General features: G+C 37.4%; 1 protein-coding gene across 1 annotated transcript in view; it reads right to left on the reverse strand.

Annotated features, from left to right (window-relative positions):
- Positions 1-18,341, reverse strand: part of LOC150092976 (sorting nexin-24-like) — a 93,558-nt gene extending 75,217 nt beyond the window's left edge. Inside the window, exon 1 of the mRNA XM_090413267.1 lies at positions 18,222-18,341. Within this exon, the coding sequence (XP_090269393.1) occupies positions 18,222-18,284 (63 nt within the window). The 5' untranslated portion in view covers positions 18,285-18,341. The remainder of the gene's footprint in view (positions 1-18,221) is intronic.
- Positions 18,342-26,343: the final 8,002 nt, after the last annotated feature.

Consider the following 26,343-nt stretch of genomic DNA (forward strand, 5'->3'; position numbering starts at 1 on the left):
CCAGAGTCTCTTTTAGAACAGGGGAGGAGTATAGGAAGGTTTTGGCCTTCCCTACCAGCTTACTGCAGAGTAGCACCAGTAGCTGAAAGTCTGTCCATCCTCCAGCCATTCTTAGCTCTTCAATATAGCAAAAGAACGCTATGATGTCGTCCGTTTCTTCCCCCAAAAATTGCGGGAACACCTGTTGTGGATTTATACACCTAAAGAACTCTGTATTGTTCATTCCTGAACTACTAGTAGGAGTGGACATGCTTATACCTGAGTTTACAATGTACTATACTAGGAAATATTCAAATTACTCAAATTTTAACCTCTGCTCTTCAAATGCCCGGTCAGAATCCGAAACCTATTCACTGTAAACTGTCTAAGATTTTCAATTCACATCCTATCGGCTGCGCATTTGTTATAACGTGTCGTAGTAGTAGTAGGTAATATTTTTACTTAATATGGCTTAACTCCTTTACTTAACTATCTCTTGAATAATTTTGTCCTATCTCAGCAGCGCCTATAATGTGTCTGTCTTTGTCTTACTATTATATACTTCAGTCCTTTAGATTATCATGTGCGCGAGTCTGATCTACAAAGGGATTGTCTGAAGGTTAAGCCAACGCCTTGGTAACAAAGCTTCTGAAGTTAACTTCTCTTAAGGTTCCGGGAAAATTTTTTTGTTCTGTTGCACCACCCAGAATCCTTAGATTGGAAAAACTTCTCAGTCAAGAAGTGAACCTTCAGATATGCACGTGGTTAATCTAATATATTTCTATACTAATTTATCAATACCTTCTATAATCAACCATGTTTGCAGTCGTGGTCTTAATTAACAATTATCTCCTGCTTAGATCCGAATTTATTAGAATAATTTATGAGTGGTGCATCGGATTCTTAGACACAGGCAACCATATTAATAAGAGCAAAAGGTTTATTTAACATAATGATCATCATACAGAATAAAGAACCTTCAAATATCAGTGTACTACTAGATTACAAAGTAAAATTAATGAATATACATCACACAGTAATTAATACTACAAAAACATTATGTTCAAAGATTCAAAGCTCGCATTCTTAGATTATAAAACCAATAATGATTTCTAGGTGTTAATCAAGCAGTCTGGATATCTCTACAGCTCTTAAACATGGCTAGCAATCAACACAAGTACAATTATAATACATAGTACATATTGCTCACTGACTATGATCAAAATATCACAGTTCTGTCTTAATTTTAGATAGTCTCAAAACTTTATGACGGTCTATGATCCTTAAGTTACAATTACCTTCCTCTCGCACATTACTTGATTAAAGGTTTACTATACCGAACTCGAGGATTCCTCATGCTTGTCCTTTCGATTCTTGGATTCCTGCCAAACATTTTCTTCCCTCTATGTTAAGGCTAAAATTCCTGTCAACTTAGGTTGGTCCTCATGGAGTCTGCATACCAATCATCTATGTCTAGAATATTCTTAGCACGAGGCAATTCTGCATCCATAAGGCATGCTACCTGGCCACTATCTTTTCCGGGAGTTGTCCATTTCTTCGAGAATCCTCTATTTATTCATTTTAGGGCTTGGAATCTGCGATCCCTCTAATCATGACCCGACACCTCCGACTTTTGCCATTGAGAGAGAAAAGAGACTCCAGACAAAAAGCTCCTTTTGGGGGGGGGGGTTCCAGCCCTTTTATATCAACTCCTACTGGAACTCCTTGTAACCCTAAATTTTCACCCAACACGTTATTCCTTTGCATTCATGGGTCTTGCCTTTTCATAGCGTCCTCCCCAAAAACTTAGGTCGCCACGTGCCGTATGCACGCATGACTGCTTGAGGCAACTTACTAATCTGGTATCTTGCCCACGTACTTTGACCTTATAATCTCAGTTGGTTATATGCAATTTACACAGTAATTCTTTTATATCAAATCTAACAGAAAATACGTATATACTAAATTCATTGTCTAACATACAATTTAGTAAGTATTTTACACGGGAATATTCACAAGTTTTACACTAATTACGGTATCCAATATTTGTCAGGCTATATACAACTTATACTAAAATACAAGCATATCCTTTTCAAGGGTTTTAACTTGTCAAATTATGAATGAAATATTGCTTAGTGAATTGTATTCATTCACAATTTAACAGTGATGTGGGCAAATATAAGAAGGGGGGAACTGGACAATGCGACTTATTTGTGTCTATGGTCCCATAGAAGGTTCTACTATGGTAGAAGTAGAGGAATTTTTTGAGACTTTAGAGAAAGCAACTGACACAATGAAAAAGGAAAAGTTGGTCCTTGTTGGGGATCTAAATAGCAAAGTAGGAAATGATCGTCAGACATACAAAAATATTTTGAGAAAATAGCAAAGCTAATAATAATAATGGCAAATACCTGTTGGATTTCTGCTCAGGACATGGAGTGGTTATTACTAACACAATTTTCCACATAAAAATGTGCATGAATTAACATGGAGAGAAGAGGCAAGGAATAAGAAAAGTCTCATTGACTAGGTTACTGTTGATAGTGATGTTTTCCCACTGGTGCAGGACATCAGAGTGTACAGAGGATTTGAAATTGGAAGTGATCACCATTTAGTCTTGAGCAGGATAAAATTGAATTTCATATTGCAAAGAAGAACATTCAAGAAATTTTTAAAGAGAATAAAAGTTGAGCAGCTCTCAGATGTGAACTGTAGTTTAAAATACACAAATATTATTGAAGAAAAAATGAAGGAGTTTGAGAACAGCAACCACACCTTGGAGATTCAGTGGCAAGCCCTGAAGAAAACACTGATTGATTCAGCCAGAGAGGCATGTGGTGAGGTTATGTGCAAGGATAGATAAATCAGAACTCCATGGTGGACAAGGAAGTTAAACAAGCAGTGAAGAAAAAGAATTAAGCATATCAAAAGTTCTTGGCAAATAAGTCAGCTTGTGCTCTTGGAGAACATCATCATCATCATCATCATCAAATTCCTGCCATGTACCCTCAAGGGGTGTACAGGATATGACAGTACTACATGAAAAAATTACATCATTACTAACTTCCTATCTACAATTTTCCTCCAAATCAGTCTGTTACTTGTCAAGACTCCAACATTATCAGATCTTATATTTCTATCGTCTAAGGCACTTTGTACCGTATCAATCCACCTATATCTTGGTCTTCCTCTGGGTCATTTTCCTGCCAACCTGGCAGAGAACACTTGTTTTGCTAATCTTTCCTCTCCCATTCTATTTAAGTGACCATACCATCTGAGATTAACTCTGCTAACGCATTCCTGGATGCTGACAATGTCAAGTTCTTTCCTAATATCCTCATTTTTAATATGATATTGCCATTGATGCCATCTGTTCATGCCTCTAATCTTTCTCAGGACTCTCATATCTGCGGTCTCTAGTCTTTGGTCAAGTGTTTTACTTCTGACCCAGCTCTCAGATCCATAAGTTAAAATTGGTTTGAACACAGTCTTGTATACAGCTAATTTAGTGTTCCGACTAATTTCTTTCTTATTCCATATGAATTTATTCAATTGACTTCCCACCATACCAGCTTTGCTGATTCTGTTGTCTATTTCTATATTTAGTTTACCATCTTCAGTAAAAATTGTGCCTAAGTAGCTGAAATGTTTTACTTGTTCCACAGGTTCTCCATTCACAACACAGTTGACATTTTCAATGATTCTGACTATTTTCATTGTCTTTGTCTTTTTATTGCTGACCTTCATACCATATCTATTACAACAGCTATTCAATTTAGTCAGAGAATCTTGCAGACTTGTAGCGGATTTATTTAGAAGTATAACATCATCCGCATAAAGCAAAGAGCTGACATTAACATTTCCAATTTTGATATCAGGTTTAATACCACATTCCTTCATAATGTGATCCATATAGATAATGAATAACAGAGGGGATAATGTACATCCTTGTCTCACACCAGATTTAACATTAAACCATCTTCCTGTACTTCCTTCAATTCTAACTGCTGACTCACAACTCAAATAAAGACTAAGTATTGCTTGATATAATGACCCATTGACACCATATAACTGCAGCGTATTGAATAGCTTCTCTCTTGGCACCTTGTCATATGCCTTTTCCAAATCGACAAAACTTAAATACAGATCTTTGTTATATTCCCAATGCTTTCTCGACTATTTGTCGTAAAGTGAAGATCTGATCCTGACAGCCTCTATTTGGCCTGAATCCAGCTTGTTCTTCACCAAGCTTTTCTTCCACAATTCTTCTCAACCGTTTCTCAAGTATACTTGCATAGATCTTGCCAGGAACACTCAGTAGGGAAATACCTCTGTAATTCTCACATTCAGTTTTATTTCCCTTTTTATATATGGGTACTATGAGAGCTCTACTCCAATCATCGGGAATTCGTCCCTCTGTCCAGGCTTTCTGAACTATGCAGTGCAGCCACTGTAAGACTCTTATACCACCATACTTCAGCATTTCTGGTCGAATATCATCTACTCCTGCTGCCTTTCCACATTTCAAGCCTTTGATGGCTTGAAATGTGGAAAGGCATTCTTGGAGAACATACAGAGTCAAATGTAAGAAAGTTAAACACTGTGTAAAACTGGCTAAACAAAAGTCACGGGAGGACTTTAGAAAACATAGAAAATAAATATCAAGAAGGTAGCAACATATTCTGAAAGTTGTTGAAGAAGCTCAGAAATGGAGGAAAGATGCTGTAAAAGGAATTAGAGATGATAAAGGTGAAATGAAAACAGGAGAAAAACATATCCTTTAAGTATGGAGTAATTACTTTAATAAACTGCTAAATGAAACAAGCAGTGATGACAGCACAGTGGTAAAAAACACTGACCAGGCATGCAGTCAGGAATACATATCCATACTTGAAGTAGAAAAAGTTATCAAAAGCCTGAAATGTGGAAAGGCAGCAGGAGTAGATGATATTCAACCAGAAATGCTCAAGTATGGAGGTATAAAAGTCATACAGTGGCTGCACTGCATAGTTCAGAGGGCCTGGACAGAGGGGACGAATTCCAGATGATTGGAGTAGAACTCTCATAGTACCCATATATATAAAAAGGGAAATAAAACTGAATGTGAGAATTACAGAGGCATTTCATTACTGAGTTTTCTGGTAAGATATATACAAGTACTTACTTGTATATATCTTACCAGACAGTGATACATACTTGAGATCCATCACCATCACTATACATACTTGAGAAATGGTAGAAGCTGCTCAACGTGAATTATTTTCAAAACTTTCTTAAATACTGTTCTTTTCATTGTGATATCCATTTTTATCCTGCATAGTACTAAGTAATGGTCACTTCCAATTTGAAATCCTCTGTACACTCTTGTATCCTGAAGGAGCCTTATGATATCACTATCAACAATGACGTAGTCAATGAGGCTTTTTTATTTCTTGTGTCTTCTCTCCATGTGAACGTTTGCACATCGTTATGTTCAAACATGGTGTTAGTAATGACTAGTCCATGTCCTGAGCAGAAGCCCAGCAAATACCTATCATCATTATTATTAGCTTAGCTCTTTTCTCCAAATTATCCCAAAATGTTCCTACATGCCTGCTCTACTGTTCAGGTCTCCAACGAGGACCACTTTTTCTACTTTATTTATGGCAGTTGCTATTCGATTATGCAAAAAACTCCTCCACATCTTCCTTAGAACCATCTGTGGGACAAGAGGTACAAATGAGTTTTATTGTCAATTTTCCCATTTTGACATTTGCCCACATAACTCTACTTGAAACTGCTTTCCAATCAAGAAGTTTATCTTCATGTTCAGCGTTGAATGCTATTGCTACTCCTACCTTTCCTTGATCATTATTGACTGAAAATAGCATCCTATATTTATTATTTAGTAATATCTCACCCGTTTTTTTGTCTTCTTTGTCTCAGTAATGCCAATTATGTCCAACTGGTACTTTTTTAATACATCTACAAGTTTGATATCCTTTCCATTAATACTCCTTATATTGAAGATTCCTACCTTCAGTTCTTCTGATGTTGGGTTTATTCTTCTTTTTCTAGATGTTGAGTTGGTGCTTATTCCAGAAGCTGACTTTTCACGGTTTGCCCTGGTTCCCTGAAAAAAACAGTGGGGCCTTTTTTAACCAAGTGCTGCCCCAGGCAGCATGAAATCTCATCATGTACCATCATATGCATTTGTGGTTTAAGTCAATAAAAAGTACAATTTGATCGGCTATGTCCCAAACTGCCAGTCCATCGTCTTTCTTTCAGTACCAAGCAGACACCTACTAATAACACATTTTTGTGGCAGAAGAAACCATGGTACTTCATGCACATAAAAAGCCTAGGAAATGCCATGTGCATGTCTTCAAACATCTCATGTGAAGAGAAGAAAAGGACAAAGTTGCACAGGTATCTATGCACACATAGGCATCATATCTGTGTACTTCCTATTTAAAAAAATATCATACAATGGCTAAATTTTGAAAATATGATGGAGGTAATGCAGAATGTGCTGTATTGTATAAAAATACAGTCATACCCCGAAGTTACACGGTAGGTGGGACCAACAAAAAGCGCATACGTTGAATTCGCATAACTAGTGGTATAATTTTGCTTTTTTTTTTTTTTTTTTTTTTTTTTTTTTTAATTATTTCGGGCAACTCCAGGGAGTCCTTAGACTCATCAAGGGAGGCCCTAAACATCATGTCCACACAACTGTACGACATTCTCACAGCATCTATCATGCCTTGCCTTGAACTTGCTCACCGTCATAGCACCCACAACAGACTCTGGCAGCTTATTCCACTCATTTACCATTCTAAAAGTAAAGAACCCAGCTCTAACACCCCTGCTAACCACACTCTTGCCCAGCTTCCATAGGTGTCCCCTAGTTCTCCCACCACCAGTCCTGATCTCAAAAATATCCTCTGAATTAATCCTATAGAATCCCTTTAGCAATTTGAATGTCTCAATCATATCTCCCCTTTTCCACCTATCAACTAGTTTCTGCAACCCACAAATCTTCAACCTGTTCTCATATGGTTCATTCCATAGACCTGCTATCATCTTAGTCACTCGCCTCTGGATCCTCTCCACCTCCTCACCATCAAGAAGGAACCGAGGTGAATAGTCGAGATGAGGTCTTATCAAGGCTCGGTACAGAGGTACAATAACTTGCTTGTCTCTGCTCGTCAAGGTATTTTTCAACAACCAAGTGAGTTGATGAGCTGATTTAGCTACTTTTGCAATGTGCCCTCTAAACTTCTTCTCCCTATCCACCAATGCTCCCAAGTCCCTGGCCTCATCAATCTCTTGGAGTACAGTTCCATCAATGTGGTATACTGCTGCTAATCTTTTCACCCCAAAATGCATAACCTTACATTTTGCCACATTAAATTGACATCCATTCTCCTTTGCCCAGAACTCCAATCTATCTAAATCATCCTGCAAGACTTTGACATCTTCTGCATTCACTATCGCCCTACCCAACTTTGAATCATCAGCGAACAAATGAACTGTTCCACTTAGATCCTTCCCTATATCGTTAATGAACAGATTAAACAGCAGTGGTCCAAGAATAGAACCCTGCGGCACACCACTAGTCACAGGCCATCTTTTGGACTCTACTCTTGAATAAACTACTCTTTGATATCTCTCCATCAACCACCCACCTATCCATCTCACCAACCCTATATCCATTCCCATATGTTGTAGTTTACGGATTAGAATTCCATGTGGTATCCTGTCAAACGGCTTTGCCAGGTCCAGCAGTATCAGTGTAAACCCATTTCCCTTATCCAGTTCAGCCGTCACCTTGTTATAAAACTTGAGCAAGTTACTGAGGCATGATCTACCCTTCACAAAGCCATGCTGTCCCCTGTACAGTATCTCATTTTCATCAATCCATTCTTGTATTTTTCCCTTGACTACTTTCTCCAAGACCTTGACAACGACTGCTGATATGCTGATCGGTCGGTAATTTGCAACCGTAGTCTTGGATCCTCCTTTATGCAGGGAAACTATTTTCCCCCTCTTTCCACACCTTCGGGACTAAACCAGACCCAAGACTCAGATTAAACAACATGGTCAAGAGCACTGATAATTCCTTAGCCGCTTCACGCAAGACCCGTGCCGGTATACCATCCAATCCCACAGATGTATTCACATTAAGGTTCTGTAATAGACTATTCACCTCCACTTCATTCATCACAATTCCCATATAAACTAATGGTTCCTTCATTTTTTCAATGTCACCACCTGGATGATATACTTTTGTATATCATAAAAGTGCGCACTCAGTAACTCCACTATATCGATTGATTCAGTGACCTCCTTACCTCGTCATTCCTTAAAATCATTTTGCCGTGTACAGTTTTTTCCTTGCTTTCAGCATATTGAAAGAATTGTTTGGGATTCTCTTTTGTTTGCATAGCTAGTTTCCTTTCATAATCTGCTTTTGCTTTTTTTTACCACACTCGTTACCCTTCAGGCCTGCACTTTATACCGTTCATGTGCCTGCAGGTCACCTCTTTCTTTAAATTCCCTCCACAGTTGTTTCTTTTTTTTGCAGCTCAAGTTTAATGGTGTTATTCATCTATTTAACCCCTACTTGTTTTACTATTTGGACCCTAGGTATACAATCAGTCATAACCTCCTGTAAATGCTCCTTGACCACTTCCCATGCTCTATCAACGTCCAGCCCTTGCAGTTGTACATGCCATGGCACTGATCCAAGCAATCTCCTAAGCTTGTCATACTTGCCAGCATGGTAATTCCACATATATCGTGTCTTAATCGAAAATTCCACACCTTTAACCACCTCCCAGGTCACGACCTTATGATCACTCTCACCAATAGGTGGCTGGTTGGTTTCTAGTTTATTTGGTACAAAAACTACAAAGGTCATACTGTACCATACTAAAGGTTATAAGCATTTACAGAAAAATAATTTCATAAAGCAGCATCTCTAGGTAAACAGAACTGCTGCAAAGGGCACAGCAACACACAAGATCAGAGGTTATTACAGTAGTGCAAAAATTGTTAACAATATAAGTTAATACATAAAATATGAAACACTAAGCCAAGGAACACAGTATCTACATATATGTAAAATTATAATAGATGCCTTTATAGCAGTACAAAAATAGGCAAAAAGGGATTATTATACAATATGCATGTATGAAAATTAAATTTAGTAATGCAGTAGAAACAGAATTTAGAATACATATAAACAGAATTACTAGAAAGTACACAAATACGTAAGATGTCCTACAGCATTACATGAGTATTCGAAAAATAAAGCAATAAATAAGATGCATACACAAAATGCATGTTAAGTGATACAATATCTACATATAAACAAAATTACTGCAGAGGTTTCAGCAGTACATAAATAGATAATTATAGGTTAACATATGTATATACAAAACAAGTCAAGGAAAGCAGTGTCTACATCTAGGAAGATTACAACAAACATTATTATACTAATAAAAGGAATTATTATATACAGCATTGATGCATAAAATTTAAGTTTAGCATTATGGTATTTACATATTAACAAAATTACAGCAGAGTGATACAAATATATAAGATCAAGGCCTATGATAATACATAATTGGTCAGATATATTACAAATAAAAGATAAAAGTTAAGTTAAGCAAAAACGTATTTACATATAAACAAATTTATGGTCAAATGTGTTTGTACAAATTAATTCTTTCTAAAAAATGAAAAACATCATACAATTTGCCTGCGTCTGCTAGCATTTCCCTGAGTGTATATGGCTTGGTTAGATAGGTGAAAATTTCATTCCTCTCTCGTGTAAATTTTTGACAATCTACCAGAATATGATGAATAGTAAGATGTGTGTTGCATTTTTCACATATGGGAGGGTCATCAGCTCTCAGTAAATGAGAATGCGTAAGGTGACTGTGACCTATGCGGAGCCTAGCAAGGACAACCTCCTCCCTTCTCTTTGTACGTTGACTAGAAAGCCAATGTTTAATTTCAGGTTTAATGTTATATAATTTGTTTGTTGATGTTTCTTGCCATGTTAACTCCCACTGAGCAATTAGCTTTGATCTTATAAGTTGTCTGTAGTCTGTATATGGAACTGTCAGATAGTATGTGGAGAAGGTATGAGCTGATTTAGCAGCTGCATCTGCAGCCTCATTTCCTTTGATTCCGATGTGGCTGGGAATCCAGCAGAACTGGATTCCCAGCCACATCGAAACTAAGGACATAGAAATTAAGGATTTTCATTTTGTGAAGCAGGTGTAGCACTTCATAAAGTACTGGATGAGGATCATACATAGGAGAAGAGATCTACTATGTATAATCTATGTATGAGCTCTTATGTATGAGCTCTTTACAAGCTAAGAGATAGGTTGTAAAGAGCTCAATGAGTCTGTATAAATTATACACCTTTGGTAGCAGTTTTCTTTTATATGCACAAGTGCAAGCTGAATGGCATGCAACTCATCTGTATAATTACTGCAGTCAGGTGGGATCCGATTTGAAATAATAATGTCAGGAAACACAGCAGCACAGCCAACAGAGATGTTAGTTCTTGAACCATCAGTATAGATGGGTAAGAAATCAACGTGTGCTGCTCTGTGTGCATTAAACGATTGCAGGTAGATGGATGATGGGTATAAGATTTCTGTAGCTGACAAAGTGAGAGGTTGCAAGATGGTGTGCAAACCTGCCATGGAGGGATGTTGTTATGTTTAGTGTAGCTAATGTTGTCAACATTTATACTAACAGCTTGCATAGTTTCTTTAATATGCATACCAAAAGGATGTATAGCAGTTTGATGTGTGTGATGTTGAGCTTCCCAACGCAGAGAGAAGATACTATTCCATGTAGGGTGATCGGGGAGAGATTTTATTTTTAGGGCGTAATTAAGAGACAACTGTTTTCTTCGAAGTGATAGAGCCGGTTCATTTGCTTCTACATAGAGACTTGGAGTGGGTGAGGTGCGAAAGGCACCAGTAGCTATCCGTATACCCTGATGACGGATGGAATCCAACCATCGTATGTTACTCTGTCTTGCCGAACCATAGACTTGGGACCCATAATCCAGCTTTGAACGTATAAGTGCACGATAAAGATGGAGCAATGAAGCTCGATCAGCATCCCACCCAGTAGAGGATAGAGTGCGAAGGAGGTTCAAAGTTCTTTTGCACTTTTCTCTTAATTGACGAATGTGTGCTAGAAATGCGAGTTTTCTGTCAAAAACGAGTTGCAAGAACTTGGTTTCTGTAGTTACTGGAATAACAGTAGGTCCCATTCTCAGTTCAGGATCTGGGTGATGAGTGCGTTTTCGACAGAAGTGTACACAGGCACTTTTTTCTGTTGAAAACTTAAACCCATTATTAAGAGCCCACAGAGAGACATGATCAATTGCTTGTTGAAGTTGTCTTTCAATTACTCTCATGTTACGTGAGTGACAGTATATTGTGAAGTCATGAACATACAGAGCATTGTCTACAGTGGGAGGAAGCTTTTCAATGATTGAGTTAATTTTAATAGCAAAAAGGGTTACACTTAAGACAGAGCCTTGGGGAACACCTTGTTCTTGAAGATATGGTTGAGATAGCATACTTCCCACTCTGACTTGGAAAGTTCGCCCGGACAGAAAGTTTTTAATAAATATAGGGAGGTGTCCTTTGAGACCTAAGTTATAGAGGTCTTTTAATATGCCATATCTCCAGGTTGTGTCATAAGCTTTTTCCATGTCAAAAAAGACAGAGACAAGATGTCTCGCTTCAGAAATGCATCTCTTATACATGTTTCTAACCAAAATAAATGATCTAAAGTTGATCAATGTCTACAGAAACCACATTGTGTATTGGAAAGAAGACTGTTGCTTTCTAAATACCAGAGAAGTCTGGCATTAACCATTTTCTCTAGTATCTTACAAAGACAGCTGGTCAGAGCAATGGGTCGATAATTATTTGCTTGTGTTGGATCTTTTCCTGGTTTTGGGATAGCAATGACAATTGACTTATGCCAAGAATTTGGAAACCCTTCCTCTGCAAGTATTCTATTGTATAATAAGAGAAGAAGATCCATAGAAGATGATGGTAGATGTTTTATCATTTCATAATGGATGTCATCAGGTCCTACTGCACTAGTGTGAGATTGTAGGAGAGTTCTTTTTAGTTCCTCCTTGACAAATGGCTGATTATATGGTTGAAGAATGTTGGTAGAAAAATTAAGCCTTTCTTTCTCTTGCTGCTCTTTCAGCATTAAAAATTCTGGAGAATATGAAGCTGTTGCTGAGATTTTAGCAAAAGTTTCTCCTAAAGTATCTGCAATAGCTTTGGGATCAGCAAGAACATTTCCATTATAGTCCAAGGTGGACAAACAATGTGTATTATATCTGCCTTTCATTTTCCGGATTTTATCCCATACAATTTTTGGACTGGTCATTTGATTAATTGATGTAGTAAATTGGATCCATGATTGTTTTTGACTCTGACGTCTTACAAAACGTGCTCTGGCTCGAGCATGCGTGAAAGTTATTAAATTTGATGTGGTGGGGTATCTACGAAATATGCTCCATGCTCTGTGTTGATCTTTTTTGGCTGCCTGACATTCTGGGTTCCACCAAAGCTTTGGATAGACTGGAAATCGAGATGATGTTTTTGGGATGGAGGTTGTTGCTGCCTGGACAATGCATTCTGTTATATATTTTACAGCTTCATTGATAGGTGTTTGACTGATGGCATCAGCATTAAATTTTGCAAGATGAGAGAAAGTGTTCCAGTCAGCCTGGTCCATTTTCCATATAGGTATCCGTGTGGGTGAACATGGTTCCTGTGAAGACATTGTACAAAGAACAGGAAAGTAATCACTTCCATATATGTTCTCTTCAACGTCCCACATGAGCAGTGGAAGAATGGAAGGGGAACAGATTGTAAGATCAATTGCAGAATATGAGCGGGTAGGCATATGGAAGAAAGTATTGAGTTTATTATTTAGAAGGGAAAGGTTATTATTATCAAGAATTTTTTCAATGCTTCGACCTCGTCTATTAGTGTTGGCACTACCCCATAGAGTATTGTGACCGTTAAAGTCACCCATCAAAAGTATGGGTTCAGGCAGTTGCGAGATAAGGTTATCAAGATCAATTTCATTTAGCTCAGCATTTGGTGGTAAATAAATTGAACATACTGTAATAAGGAATCCCACAGAGAAGTGAATCGCTACCACTTCTAGAGGAGTATTAAGTTGGACCTGATGGAAAGGAGTATGACTGCCCACTAGGATAGCTACTCCTCATTGAGCAGGACCATCTCCAGTTCTATCCTTACGTACAACAGTGAAATTCCTAAAGATACGGTCCTCATTGGGTCTTAAGTAAGTTTCCTGTAGACAGAAACAGAAAGGTTTGTGTTTCTGCAACAACATCTTGATATCATTAATATTCTGGCGGATCCCACGACAGTTCCATTGTAAAAATTTTCCTATTGTTTTGATTTTATTGACGTCTGGTTTTCGAGAGGTTGAGGGCTTACCTTTGTCAGATTTATCCACTGTTTTTGGGAAGTATGGACGGCCAGTGTCCATCTCTTCCTCTGGTAGAGTGTTCAAAACATCAAATTTGTTAGGGTCAGTTGGTATGCTTAATTTGCTTTCAGTGGGTATTGAGGTATCCATTTTTTCTGTGCAAGTGTCTGGTGGTTTATCTTTGAGTGAAGTCTCCACCATAATTTTTTTGACAGATGAGTTTTCAATGAATGGGATGATTTTTGAAGTTGTCTTTGGAGTAAGGCCATAGATCTTGTGATTAATGTGTTCAACAGAGAAGCACTTACGATCGTAAAGTTCAGATATGGTGAAATTATCAAATGGTGGAATAGACATACATGTTTGAGTTGCTGTTTGCACTTTTTTAATTGTTACTTTTTCCAGCATAAGAGGATTGTAGAACAGGTGTAATGGTGGCTAGCTTTCTTTTTGCATCTTGATATGTTATGTTTTGTTCTGTTTTTATTTTTTGTATCTCTTTTTCATCTTTCCATTTCTGACATGCACGAGAGTATGCTGGATGATCTCCCTGACAGTTGACACATTTAGCTTTTTTTTCACAGCAAGATTTATTTTCATGTTCTTTACTACCACATCAAGCACAGGTAATAGAACAACGACAGGCAGTTTGGGCATGTCCATATCTTTGACATTTAAAGCATCTCAGCAGGTTAGGGATATATATTCTAACAGGACAGCTGAGATACCCTGCTTTTACAGATGTTGGAGGTCTAGGTGTATCGAAAGTAAGGATGATGTTCTTGGTTGGGACCAGGCAACCATCCCTGCGTATCAGGATGAGTCTCACACCCATAACCCCTTGTTCTTTAAGCTCTGAACATATCTCCTCATTAGGAACCTCAAGGAGATCCCATTCTGATATCACTCCTCTACTGGAGTTGAGTGTTCTGTGAGGTGTTACTGCAATTTGTATTCCACCCATTGTTGTTGCTCTCAGTAGTTTCTCGGAATGTTGTTTGCACATTGTTTCCACGAGGATATCACCAGAACGTAATTTCTTGACAGTTTTGGGAGATCCTGCCAGTCCTTCTAAACCTTTTTGGATAAAGAAGGGTGACATTTTCCCAATTGGTTTTTCACCTGTTGCATGAATGATTAAAAAGGTTGGTACATTTTTGTTAGTATCCGATATCTTTTGTTTCTTACTTCTGTTTCCATAGGCTGTGTCTATATTATCAGTACTTGGTTGGGACTTTGTTAGGGGTCCCTGAAACATTTGAGGATGAAGAATTCATATTTTAAGGAATTTTAATTTGGCGCCAAAGCTCCCCACCCACCACGGAGCCACACATGGACGCCCACTACCCGGCAAGCAAAGAATGCGCTGAGGAGTGGAATGCCAGGGCTACCCTGGACGCTATACCGGCAAGCAGGTCTAGTATCCCGACCCCGGACCATGGGGTGAGAGACTTACTGCAACACCGTTGACCCTTGCAGGCAAGCCCACTAGCCGATTGATCCTGGCTGGGCCATCCAGGACCACCTGTCTTGCCGAAGTAGGGGCCAAAGTAATGCAAGACTACCAGGATCCCTCTTTCCGGATGTCCACGGGTCGCACTGCACGGCAAACACGGCAGCAGGGCGTTGGATCCCAGTGATGGTGGTCTGGAAAAAGGATAGTGAAAAAGACTCAGGAGAAGTAGAGCAAAGAATATGGGAAGAAAAGCAAAGAAAAAGAGGAAGAATGAAAAGGGCCAGTACCATCACTGGGAGGTCTCCTCCACCACGAACAGGTGCCCCACATGGAGGGGCCTATAGGTGGCAACATGGTCATATTTATTACAGTCAAATTCTGAGATGCTATTACCAGGTCAAGCACTCTCACACCCCTAGTATTTTCAATTACATGCTGTCTCAGATAGTTATCCCTTAATAATTGAATAAAATCCATTTTTTCCTTCCTCACATGTGTCCTCTCCTCCTTCCAATCAATGTTACCATAGTTGAAATCCCCCATAATAATTACCGTCCTTCCACATATTTCATCAATTTGTTTATGCATACTATCTCCACCATCTATTCCATCACCTGGTCTATAGCAGCACCCAACTGTATATTTTATTCTGCCAGTCTCAATCTCACACCAAATAGCCTCAAATGAGCTCCTTTCACTATCCTGCGATACAACTTCAATTCTCATTGGCTGCAGTTCATCAGCTTTCATCAATAACACCCTCCCCCCCATTTTATTCTCTCTGTCCCTCCTAAACACACTATAACCTACACATTCTATCCCACTAAATATATCATCTTCCGTCAGCCATGTTTCACTAATGCCAATAACCTGTGGCCAAGAAGAGCCAATCAAGGCCAAAAATTCTTCCTTCTTGTTCTTAATACTCCTAGCATTAGTATACATGAAATGCGGTGATCCCTTTGTCCCACCCCTATCTTGATGCGTTATTCAAAATGTCCCATTCTCATTTTTTGTCCTTAGTGCTGGCTCAGGTATATATATTCTTACACTCAACTGTCTCACTGATGTCTGCATATCCACTCCCCCACCTCCTTGGTAGTTCTAGTTTCCCTGGTTCTGCACATCCATTTTCACTTCATTCAGCAACACTTTTTCCAGTTTCCGCACACCAAGTCCATTCAAATGCAGGCCATCTATCTTGTATAAGTCCTTTCGCCCATCAAACTCATTCCACACGTCCACGAATTCCACACCACACCGTCTGCATAACCTGCGCATAATGTCATTTGCGATTATGGCCCTCCTTCTAAACTCCTCTCTGTCATACCGCGGCAACAGACTCACCATTCTAACTCTGTCACTCTTTTCTTTCGCTACCTTTAACAATACTTTCAAGTCCTCTCTCATAAAAAATTTATCACCTTTCAATTCATTCGTACCCGCCACAATTATTAATTCTTTCACCCTCTGTTTTTGCACTCTAATACTCTCACTTACATCCTTAAATTTCGCACCCGGTAAGTACGATTTAGTTACACTCCCATCTATCACTCCTTTTAATAACGAGTCACCATACAACACTCTTTCCTTCATTTCAGAAACTCTCCCACTCTTACGCAGTTTATTTACGTTAGCCGAATCACTCTGGAAAGAGCTTTGCAGGTGCTCTAATTGCAGCTGCGCATTTTGTATCACTGCGCACAACCTAGCGATCTCACTTCCTACAAATAATTCCTCATTTTTTTTATCATTCAAACCATTTTCTCTTTTTGTATAGTTGCTTTCACTCTTTCTTAGATCACTGCTCTCATTGCCATCTTGTACATCGCAATTCTCTATCAAGCCACTATTTTCACTCACATTCTGGCTTTCTTCAACCATAACTGTCTCACAACCTGACACATACTTCAACTCCTCACTTTGCTTACACTTTCTGCACATTCTCCCACCACTACCACTTTCAATCCAAACTTCAGCCTCATTCGGGAATGCATACATCCCACACACATCACATTGGACAAACTCTCTCACATTATAGTTTTTGGACACCATTATCTTACGTCGCATTGGTGCTATATTCAAATCTATGAAACGTATCGTTAAATACTAAATTAAATAACGGAATTCACACCAAAATCACACAGACACAACAATCTACCAAAATTAGACAATTTTGTTATGATTTTAACCTATATTCTAATTTTCACTCAAAATTATACTTAGCTTTCGGGAGCTCTCTGCTTTGTATATATAAATTACATGCATGTAATTTATATATATATATAAATATATATATATATAAATTTGTATATATAAATTACATGCATGTAATTTATATATACAAATATACAAAATATTAGTTAATTGGGACCAAAGGTTTACAAAAACACCTATATTTTTTAATAAATATAATCATAATTGTAGTTTTTCGTACATAAAAAAAGAAAGTTATTTCGATGTCGATGGTTTCATAAATCTAATAGATTCGTCTGACGGCATAATGTTTTTTTTCTTCTCACGCAAAATTTCTTCATAGCAAGCTAATGATTTTTTTATTCCTTGCCTTGTGGCTACAATTCGTTCCTCGTTAGAATCTATGTCCTCCAAAATCTGTAACCCTTTCTTTTATGATTGTTATTACTGTGGACTCCTGTAGATCGAACTTCTTTGCTAACTCACAAATTTTCATTCTGCCTTCAAAATCCTTAATAATGTTGAGTTTTGTTTCCAAAGTCAATGTTTTTCTTTTCTTGCTAGCTGTAGAAGAATCGGACTTGCTTATTTTGGATGACATTATTATTTTTTATGTGATAAAATTTTTATCAAGAACATCACATTAAACAATCGCAAGGTTTGTAGACTATAAAAATCGTGTATGAATGGAGACCGCACGAAACATGTCAGTGCTTGTTCACAACATATGTGCACTGCCGAATGCAGTAGGTGCAGGAAAGATACGACTAGTGGTGAGGCGTGAAGCGGGACGGGAATACATACATATAAGAAACCGCATAACTTCGGATTCGCATAAGTCGGGGTATGACTGTAACGAGCAACATTTTAAATAAAATGCCACAATTTTGCTGATTAACTTTGAATTGAAAACAAACAGCCTAAATTTTTGCATGTTATTTTTTAATTTAAATTATAAAACAAAATCTAAAAATAAGTCAACAAAGAGAGTTTGGCTGAATTCTGTTTTTTCAGAAATGAAAACTTAAGAATAAAGTTGCATTATTGTCAACAAATATATAAGAAAAATACTCACAGTATACTGTCTGCTATGATCATTTTGTACTTGACGATAACTTGGTATAAAGGCACGATACATTGCGATTATTGGAAGAAATTTTTAAAATAATTCATAGCCATGTAAGTGTCAAGCTTCCTATAATATAAAAATTCTTCAATAAAAATTTTGATAATAATTATAATTTCTTTTGAAATTTAAAATAAAACAAAATTACAAAGTTAAATCAATTCCCAAATGGAATGTCTAAAATGCTTTCTTTGTTTATTTTTAAATGATTTCCTTTCCAATGGAATCCTAATTCAAAACAATGAGTGGTAGTAATGACTGTTTGAAGCAAAAATGTTCATAACAATCCATACATCCATGTGGATGAAATATATCAATCATCTTAAATTTCATATCCATGTTATTTCAATGGGGTATCAATAGTGTTGCAATTTTAATGCACTGAAAATTGCAACTGCAATTTTTCAACCTTGACATGTATTCAAACCAAGACTAGTTGGATGGTTGAAGCAAACGAATATTTAGGCTGCTGGTTTTAAAACTCATCTTTAAATTTAATGGAATACAATCAGTACAATAAAATAATTAAACTGGGCTTAATAGTTCCTATAGTTCCCAAACAATGTTTGTGATAAAGACATCATCTTGGATACAATATAAAAATTGTGTGTTATAAAAATAACACACACACAAACAGTAAGTGGAAGATGTTACACTAGAGGCCTAAACAGGGGCACCTTCTATGGATGATGATAGCTAGCCTTGACTGTTTGGGTGGGAAGTCTATGAGTTACTGTTTCCCAAACCTTGGGAAGTTTCATACAACCATATTTACTTAGATTTTATTGTTTCGAGTCTGTGTTTGCTGCAAATGAAGCAGAGTAGTGTTTACCATTTGATTCTGTGTCCAAGACATGGTCAGCTAGATTTGATTGACCACAATTGTGGAAGCAGATATATGTGTTCTTCAAGGTGAACATTAACAGGCCTCTCAGTTTGTCCATAATGCAACAAGTTGCAAGAACAAGGACTTTGTACATGTCTAGAACAGAGAGAGAGGAAGGAAGAGCAGATTATGGCAGCTAGTTTTCACATCAGGTTTGAAAGAAGTACAGAGATAAGATTTCTTTAAAATTCTGCCTTTTTTTCTGAGCTACTCCTACATATAAGGAATAGTAATACTATTGCACTACTGCAATCTGTATATTGAAAGAGGTGAGAGATGCAGGGAGGAGCAAATATGATGTTAATTTTTTTGACACTGCAGGCATTGGATAGGAAAGTGTGATAAATAATGGAGAGTTCATCTGTGAGAGAAGTCTGGTTGGAACAGAGATTGATGGCTGTGTTAACTAATGTTTGTTTTAAAATACTACACTAGTGTCCAAAAAGCTAGGACGAACTACATTTTTAAACGTATATGAAAAAAAATTTCATGACTACAGCCAATTGTAGACATAAATTTATTGCCAGCATACTAATAAATTATATTACACAAAAAATGTGTTATAAATTTCATACAAACAAAATTGCAATACGTTTTTGGCAAAAGTTACAAATTTCCTAAGGACGTAGTTAATGAATTATTCCATACTTGAAATGTCTCTCCACATAGTTTTCTGCGAGCTATGTGGAGAGACATTTCAAGTATGGAATACGTCCCACCCAAACTGCAATGCAGCTCTCACAACATCATACTATGCTTAGCACCAAGTGATTCAAGCGTTCTTGAGGCAAACTGGCCTACTCCATCTTCAGAGCAAGGATAAGGCCTTGTTTGTTTTCTGGAGGGGGCTTTCAAACAGCAATGCGTCTCCCTATTGCATCTTAATGTTCTATGGGGTTGAGATTTGGGGAGTTTGCTGGCCACTCAATTCGATAAATATCCCTGGTCTCCAGAAATATCTTCACTGCTCATGGCAATATGGTGTGGCATTGTCATCCATAAAAATGAATTCTTTGCCTACAGCACCATGGAACAATCGAATATGATGTTGAAGAACTTCGTTGCAATATTGTTCACCGCTCTTAGTCCCTTCTTCCAGCATCTGTAGCTCGGTGCATCCATTAAGCATAATGCTTCCCAATACCGTGACCTCAGCACTATTATATCTATCCCGTTCAAGATTATACTCACGATGGTAAGCAGTACCACTTTCACACCAGATCAAATGTCCTCTAGAATCGGAAGAAAACACTAAAATGACTCTCATCTATAAAGAGCATTAACCCATTGGTGTCTTATCCAATTTTTCTGGATACAACACTATTGGAGACATGATCTATGATGAGCTGTGGATAAAGGGATGCATACTACATGCCTTCAGACGTATAGGCCTACTTGCTGCAGACATCTTGCCACTTTGTTAAGCTATTTGCATAACTGTGCTTGCATGGAGCCATCTTGCAAACTGCCTGCCATGGTGCATCAATTGAGTTTTGCTGTTATAACCAAAAATCTGTCTTCATGCTCCAAGGTTGAATGACCTCTTAACAAGCATCTGGAACACATTCCATTTGTTTGAACGTTGTCCAGAGCCTGGATACAACGCTAGTCAGATTCCAAACTCTCTTTCAATTGCAGTAATTCTGCAGCCTTTTTCAAGCTTTTCAACAATTCTTCTCCACATTAAATCATCTAGATGATGTGTTTGAGACATTACAAGACATTCAAATTTGCAAGACATTCCTTTAAGAAAATAACTTTCTTCAAACACAATTTGCTTGGTGCAGCCTTTTGTCTTTTATCCTGTGGCGTGTTACCGCATGATCCTTTTGCATGCAATTTGAAAATTTGAATGTGTACCTACTTTCTATTCAAAATTATCAGTTATACAAATTGGCACAAGCTGATTCAGATGAATCAGCTTGTGCTAATTAAAGTTATTCCAACTAATTAAAATTATTCCTAATTGTAGTGAGTCTATATAGATTAATGGAATCCTGCCATTAATGTATACATTGATAGGCTATAACCTGACGGCTCATTTTTTGGCAAAGCCATGTTATGTCTTTATTTTCTAGCTGATGATAACATATTTTGATACATGCATTATGTGTGCTTGAAAATGTTTGTATACTAACAAAACTGATTAATCTTTAAACATAATATTGTAATATACATTTCCCCTTCAACAAATCACTATGTTAATTTATATAAAATTAGACCTAAACCACTGACAACAATGGTAATGCAAAACTTGTATATTTCATTTATGCCTTTCTTAAGGACAGTCAAAACTCCTTTTTCCAGACCTTAAAATTTCTTCCTGGGACACTTGCAACTAATTCTTATTATAATAGGGATTAAATGGTTTGAGATTAAGCCAACAAAGGTGATTTTAACCTCATAACATCGATGATGTTGTATGCAAAAATTATTAGGTTTGATATTACTTTATCATCATCATCATCAAATCCCTGATATGTACCCTTAAGAGGACGTATAAGATGCTATGAAAATACTACACAATTAAAGATCTTGCTAATCTTCAAGTATATCACTTGCCAGTACTCCAATGTCATCAGATCTTAGATTTCAGTCTTCTAGAACACTTCTAAAACTATTCAAATACTATCCATCAGTCATATATAAGTCCTTCCACTTAGGTCAATCCACTCAGATCTTGGGATTCCTGCCATCAAACATCTTGTTTTGTAAATCTTCTTTGATTGTTTAAATGACCATACAACCTTAGATCAGTTCTGCTCACATTCCTGAATGCTAACAATGTCAAGTTACTTCCTGTCTTCATTTTTAATATGATTTTTCCATTAATGGCAACTGTTTACTCCTGGCACAGCATGGGGGGAGAATGAAAGCAAAAATGAATGGGAAAAGTATAGAGAGAGAGAGAAAATGGCAGTAAAAAAAAATAATAAAATAAAAAAGGTATTGTGTGGACAGTCCATGATTAGAGGTGTACTTAATGAGAATGTAAAGAAAAGCATGTTTCCTACATGTAAAGAACAGGATGTAAGTAAAGATGTGAGTTTGCAGAAGGGAGAAATGAAAGAGTTGATTATGCAGTAAGGATTTCATGCAGTTTATAAAAGCATGGAGTGAAATGAATGGATAAAAGGACTTGTATATGACTGATGGACTGTATATTTGAATGCTTTTAAAGTTAGGTTAGAGAAAACACTGTTCAGTGAGAGATTGGAAGTGCAATTCAGGAAACTACAGATGTTTGAAGATAGTAAAGCATGTGTCTAGTTGCCACACTGGAACAAATAAGTGTGAGTACAGAAGGAGATGACTTTTGAGGCAATCTGGCATGAGAGAGAGGCCAATAGCAATCCAATTGTTGGCTTGCTATTGGCTGCAGGCCAGAGGAAGATGTGGATACCATGCATTGGCAGATTAGCACGAGTGCAGGCTGAGCATTATCATGGGGGACTTCAATTATGCCAATATAGACTGAAAGGAGGAAAAAGGCACATAGTAAGATATAAATGGAATTTATACAGTTACTAAGGGGATAAATTACCTCAAACAGTGAGACAGAGGGGACCAGGGGGTTTGAGAGTGTTGGATTTGACAATAGTGTCAGAACATCTATCCATAACCACAGTAGCAACTCTATCTCTGAATGGGGTAAAGTGACCATGCAGTCTTGTTCTGGGAGGTTACTCACTCAACATGTGAAATTCTCAGTTGAAAAAGGGTTTATGTGGAACTACAAAGCTAATGATTATGACAAATTTAGGAGGCGGCTTGAAGTAGATGCAGTGACATAAAAAAACTACAAGAAAGGAATGTCAGCAGTGCGTGGGAAGTCATCAGGATTGTTTGAGAGAGGCAGTATCAGACCACATACTCAGGATCAGGAGGAAAACCAAGCAGGGATTAAATGGATGAGTAGAAATATAAAGCAGGACCTGCAAAAAAAAGAAATGAAACAGTTGATTTGATTTAATGTTCACACTGATGGAGGAATATAAAGCAAAAAAGATGATCAAGCATGTGCTCATGAGTGTTAAAGAGTGCATGCAAGAAGGGTTACTAGTATGGTAAGGAAGGCTAGATCAGATTATGAGAAAAAATTAGCTAAGCAGGCCAAATTAAATTCAAGAGTTTTTTTTTTTCTATGTAGAAAGTTGAATACAGAGGCTAATGACTACACATCACTTGCCTTAGTATCCCACAATGCAAAGCACATATGCTTATGGACATTTATAATGCTATGCATTATGGGAAGGAGTACCTCTCCAAAAACTCGTGCAATCCCTCAGATTACCCAAAGGATCATTTAACTCAGCAGTAGTTCCATTCAGTGGCAGGCTCACCCTGCCACCGAGAAGAACCCCCACCAGTGGCTCTGCCCAATGGCAGGCTCACTCCACCACTGAGCAGAGCCACTGATATCTCAGGGAAAGCAACCACTTTAGCAGAAAGGCACATCAGTGAGAGCTAGACCCAGAAGTAATACCAAGGTTGAAGTATGCAGAAGACATATTTCCATATACAAGTTGCCAAACAATATCTTACCATATTACTAAAATACTCTGGATTAGAGATGTATGCTGAAAGTTTTTCCACTTGGTTATAGCATAAATTAAAGATACCAAGAAATATATTGTGATGTGAAGTCATTAGCTTCTATATATGAGTTGCCCAGTCCTGAAATTACTTCAGGTGCAAACTTTGTTTGCTTACACTTGGACAAAGGATTAATCCAAGCATATAACTTCTTAGTATCTTTAATTTATAGTATAACCAAGTGGAAAAACTTTCAACGTCTTTAATCCAGAATATTTTGGTAATAAGATGTGACACCTTTTGGCTACTCATATATGGAAATATGACTTCTGCATTACTTCAACCTTGGTGTCATTTCTAGGTGTGGCTCCCACTGATGAGACCTCAATAAAGGCTGAAACTGATCTGAGAGTGACCCTTCCCATAATGTATAGCATTATACATGTCCATAAGGATGATATGTGCTTTGCATTATGGGATACTAAGGCAAATGATGTGAAATCATTAGCTTCTATATACGAGTTGCCCCAGTCCTGAAATTATGAGATACTAAGGCAAGTGATGTGGAGTCATTAGCTTCTATATACAATTATTGTTATTAATTGTGTTTGCTTACACTTGGATAAAGGATTAAACCAAGAATATAATTTCTTGGTATCTTTAATTTATAGTATAACCAAGTGGAAAAACTTCAAACATCTATCTATAATCCAGAGTATTTTCAGAATACAACCATTGGCATCCCCATGTTGCCTTAGCATGCACTACTTAAAAGACATGGGTGCTATCCAAGCATCCATATATTTGCCTTTTATTAGTGCATTTTGATTATTGTGGTTCCCTGTAAGTTCTGCGTGTACACACACTGGCCAAAATGGGAATGCACATGTCTAGTAATTGCATGCACAAAATTTTTGCTTTCAGAATTTCTAATTTATAGTCGATAATTTCTGAATGTATTATAAAATTTATGAATTATACAATAAATCATACCTGGAAGTTATTTTATTTAGTAATTTCTCTAATCTAATATTATGCTAGGATGCTTAAGGGTCAAAGCTGTATAACTGAGAGGAGATCTCCATGTTCCACATAGCCTTTAAGGGAATGCGGACAACCAACTAATGCTTCTGACCTAATGTCTAATCTTCACATTCTCGTGGTGTACCCTGTTAGGTATCTACTGGATATTGAACGAACGATGATGGGCTGGCAATTTGGGATTTAGCCGACCAAACTGTATTCTTTTTGGCTTAAATCACAAATAAAATGATGGTACAACAGAACAGAATTTCATGCTGGCTGGGCCATCGCCCGGTTAAACAAGGGCCTCTGTTGTTTCCGCCAGGGAACCGAAAAGTCACCTACTGGAACAAATCCTGAAGCACACCCCAACTCAACATCACCAGAGTTCAAGATCAGTACTATCAATATAAGAAGCCTGAATGGCAAGGAAATGGAGCTAGCTGAGGAATTAGATAAGTACCAGATCGACATAATAGGGGTGACTGAAACAAAAAAGACAAAAACTCGTGAGATCTTTCTGAGCAATAAATACAAAATGTTATATTCAGGCAATGACGATCAAGGAAAAGGATTAGCATTCAACACTAAATACAAGGCTAGTCTTCTTGAATGGCAAGCAATATCAAGTAGAGTGATATGAGCAATATAAGAATGGGGAACTGAACAATGAGACTTATCTGTGCCTATGCTCCCACAGAAGGTTCAACTATGGTAGAAGTGGAGGAATTTTTTGAGGCTTTAGAGAAAAGCAACTGACACAATGAAAAAGGATATAAATTGTTGGGGATCTAAATAGCAGAGTAGAAAATGATTGTCTGACATACAAAAATATTTTCCACAAATTTGAAGAAAAGAGCAAAGCTAACAATAATCGTAAATGCCTGTTGGATTTCTGCTCAGGACATGGACTGGTTATTATTAACACTATGTTCCAACATAAAAATGTACACAAATTCACATGGAGAGAAGAGACAAGGAATAAGAAAAGTCATTAACTGTTATTGTTGATAGTGACGTTTTCTCACGGGTGCAGGACACTACACTGTACAGAGGATTTGAAATTGGAAGTGATCACCATTTAGTCTTGAGCAGGATAAAATTGAATTTCATATTGAAAATAATAACATGTAAGAAAGTTTTAAAATGAATAAAACTTGAGCAGCTCTCAGATGTGAACTGTAGACAAAAATGCACAAACATTGTTCATTGAAAGAGTTTGAGAACAGGAACCAAACCTTGGAGGTTCAGTGGCAAATCCAGAAGAAAATATTGATTCAGCCAGAGAGGTATGTGGTGACGTCTGCAAGGACAGAAAAATCGGAACTCCATAGTGGACACAGGCAGTTAAAGAGTCAGCGAAAGAAAAGAAGAAAGCATATCAAAAGTTCCTGGCAAATAAGTCAGCTTGTGCTCTTAGAGAATACAGAGACAAATGTAAGAAAGCTACACACTGTGTAAAACTAGCTAAACAAAAGTTTGGCTAGAACCAAAGATGTTCTTAGCAAAGATGACTTTGGTAAGAACATACAAAATAAATATCAAAGAGGTGCCAAAATATTCTAGAGGCTGTTAGAAAAAAAACAGAAATGAAGGAAAGAGTGCTGTAAAAGGAATTAGAGATGA

The sequence above is a fragment of the Typopeltis vanoorti genome, chromosome 24, assembly GCF_054136105.1.
Source record: "Typopeltis vanoorti isolate ZY-2024b chromosome 24, IOZ_Tvanoo_1.0, whole genome shotgun sequence".
NCBI classification, from domain to species: Eukaryota; Metazoa; Arthropoda; class Arachnida; order Uropygi; family Thelyphonidae; genus Typopeltis; species Typopeltis vanoorti.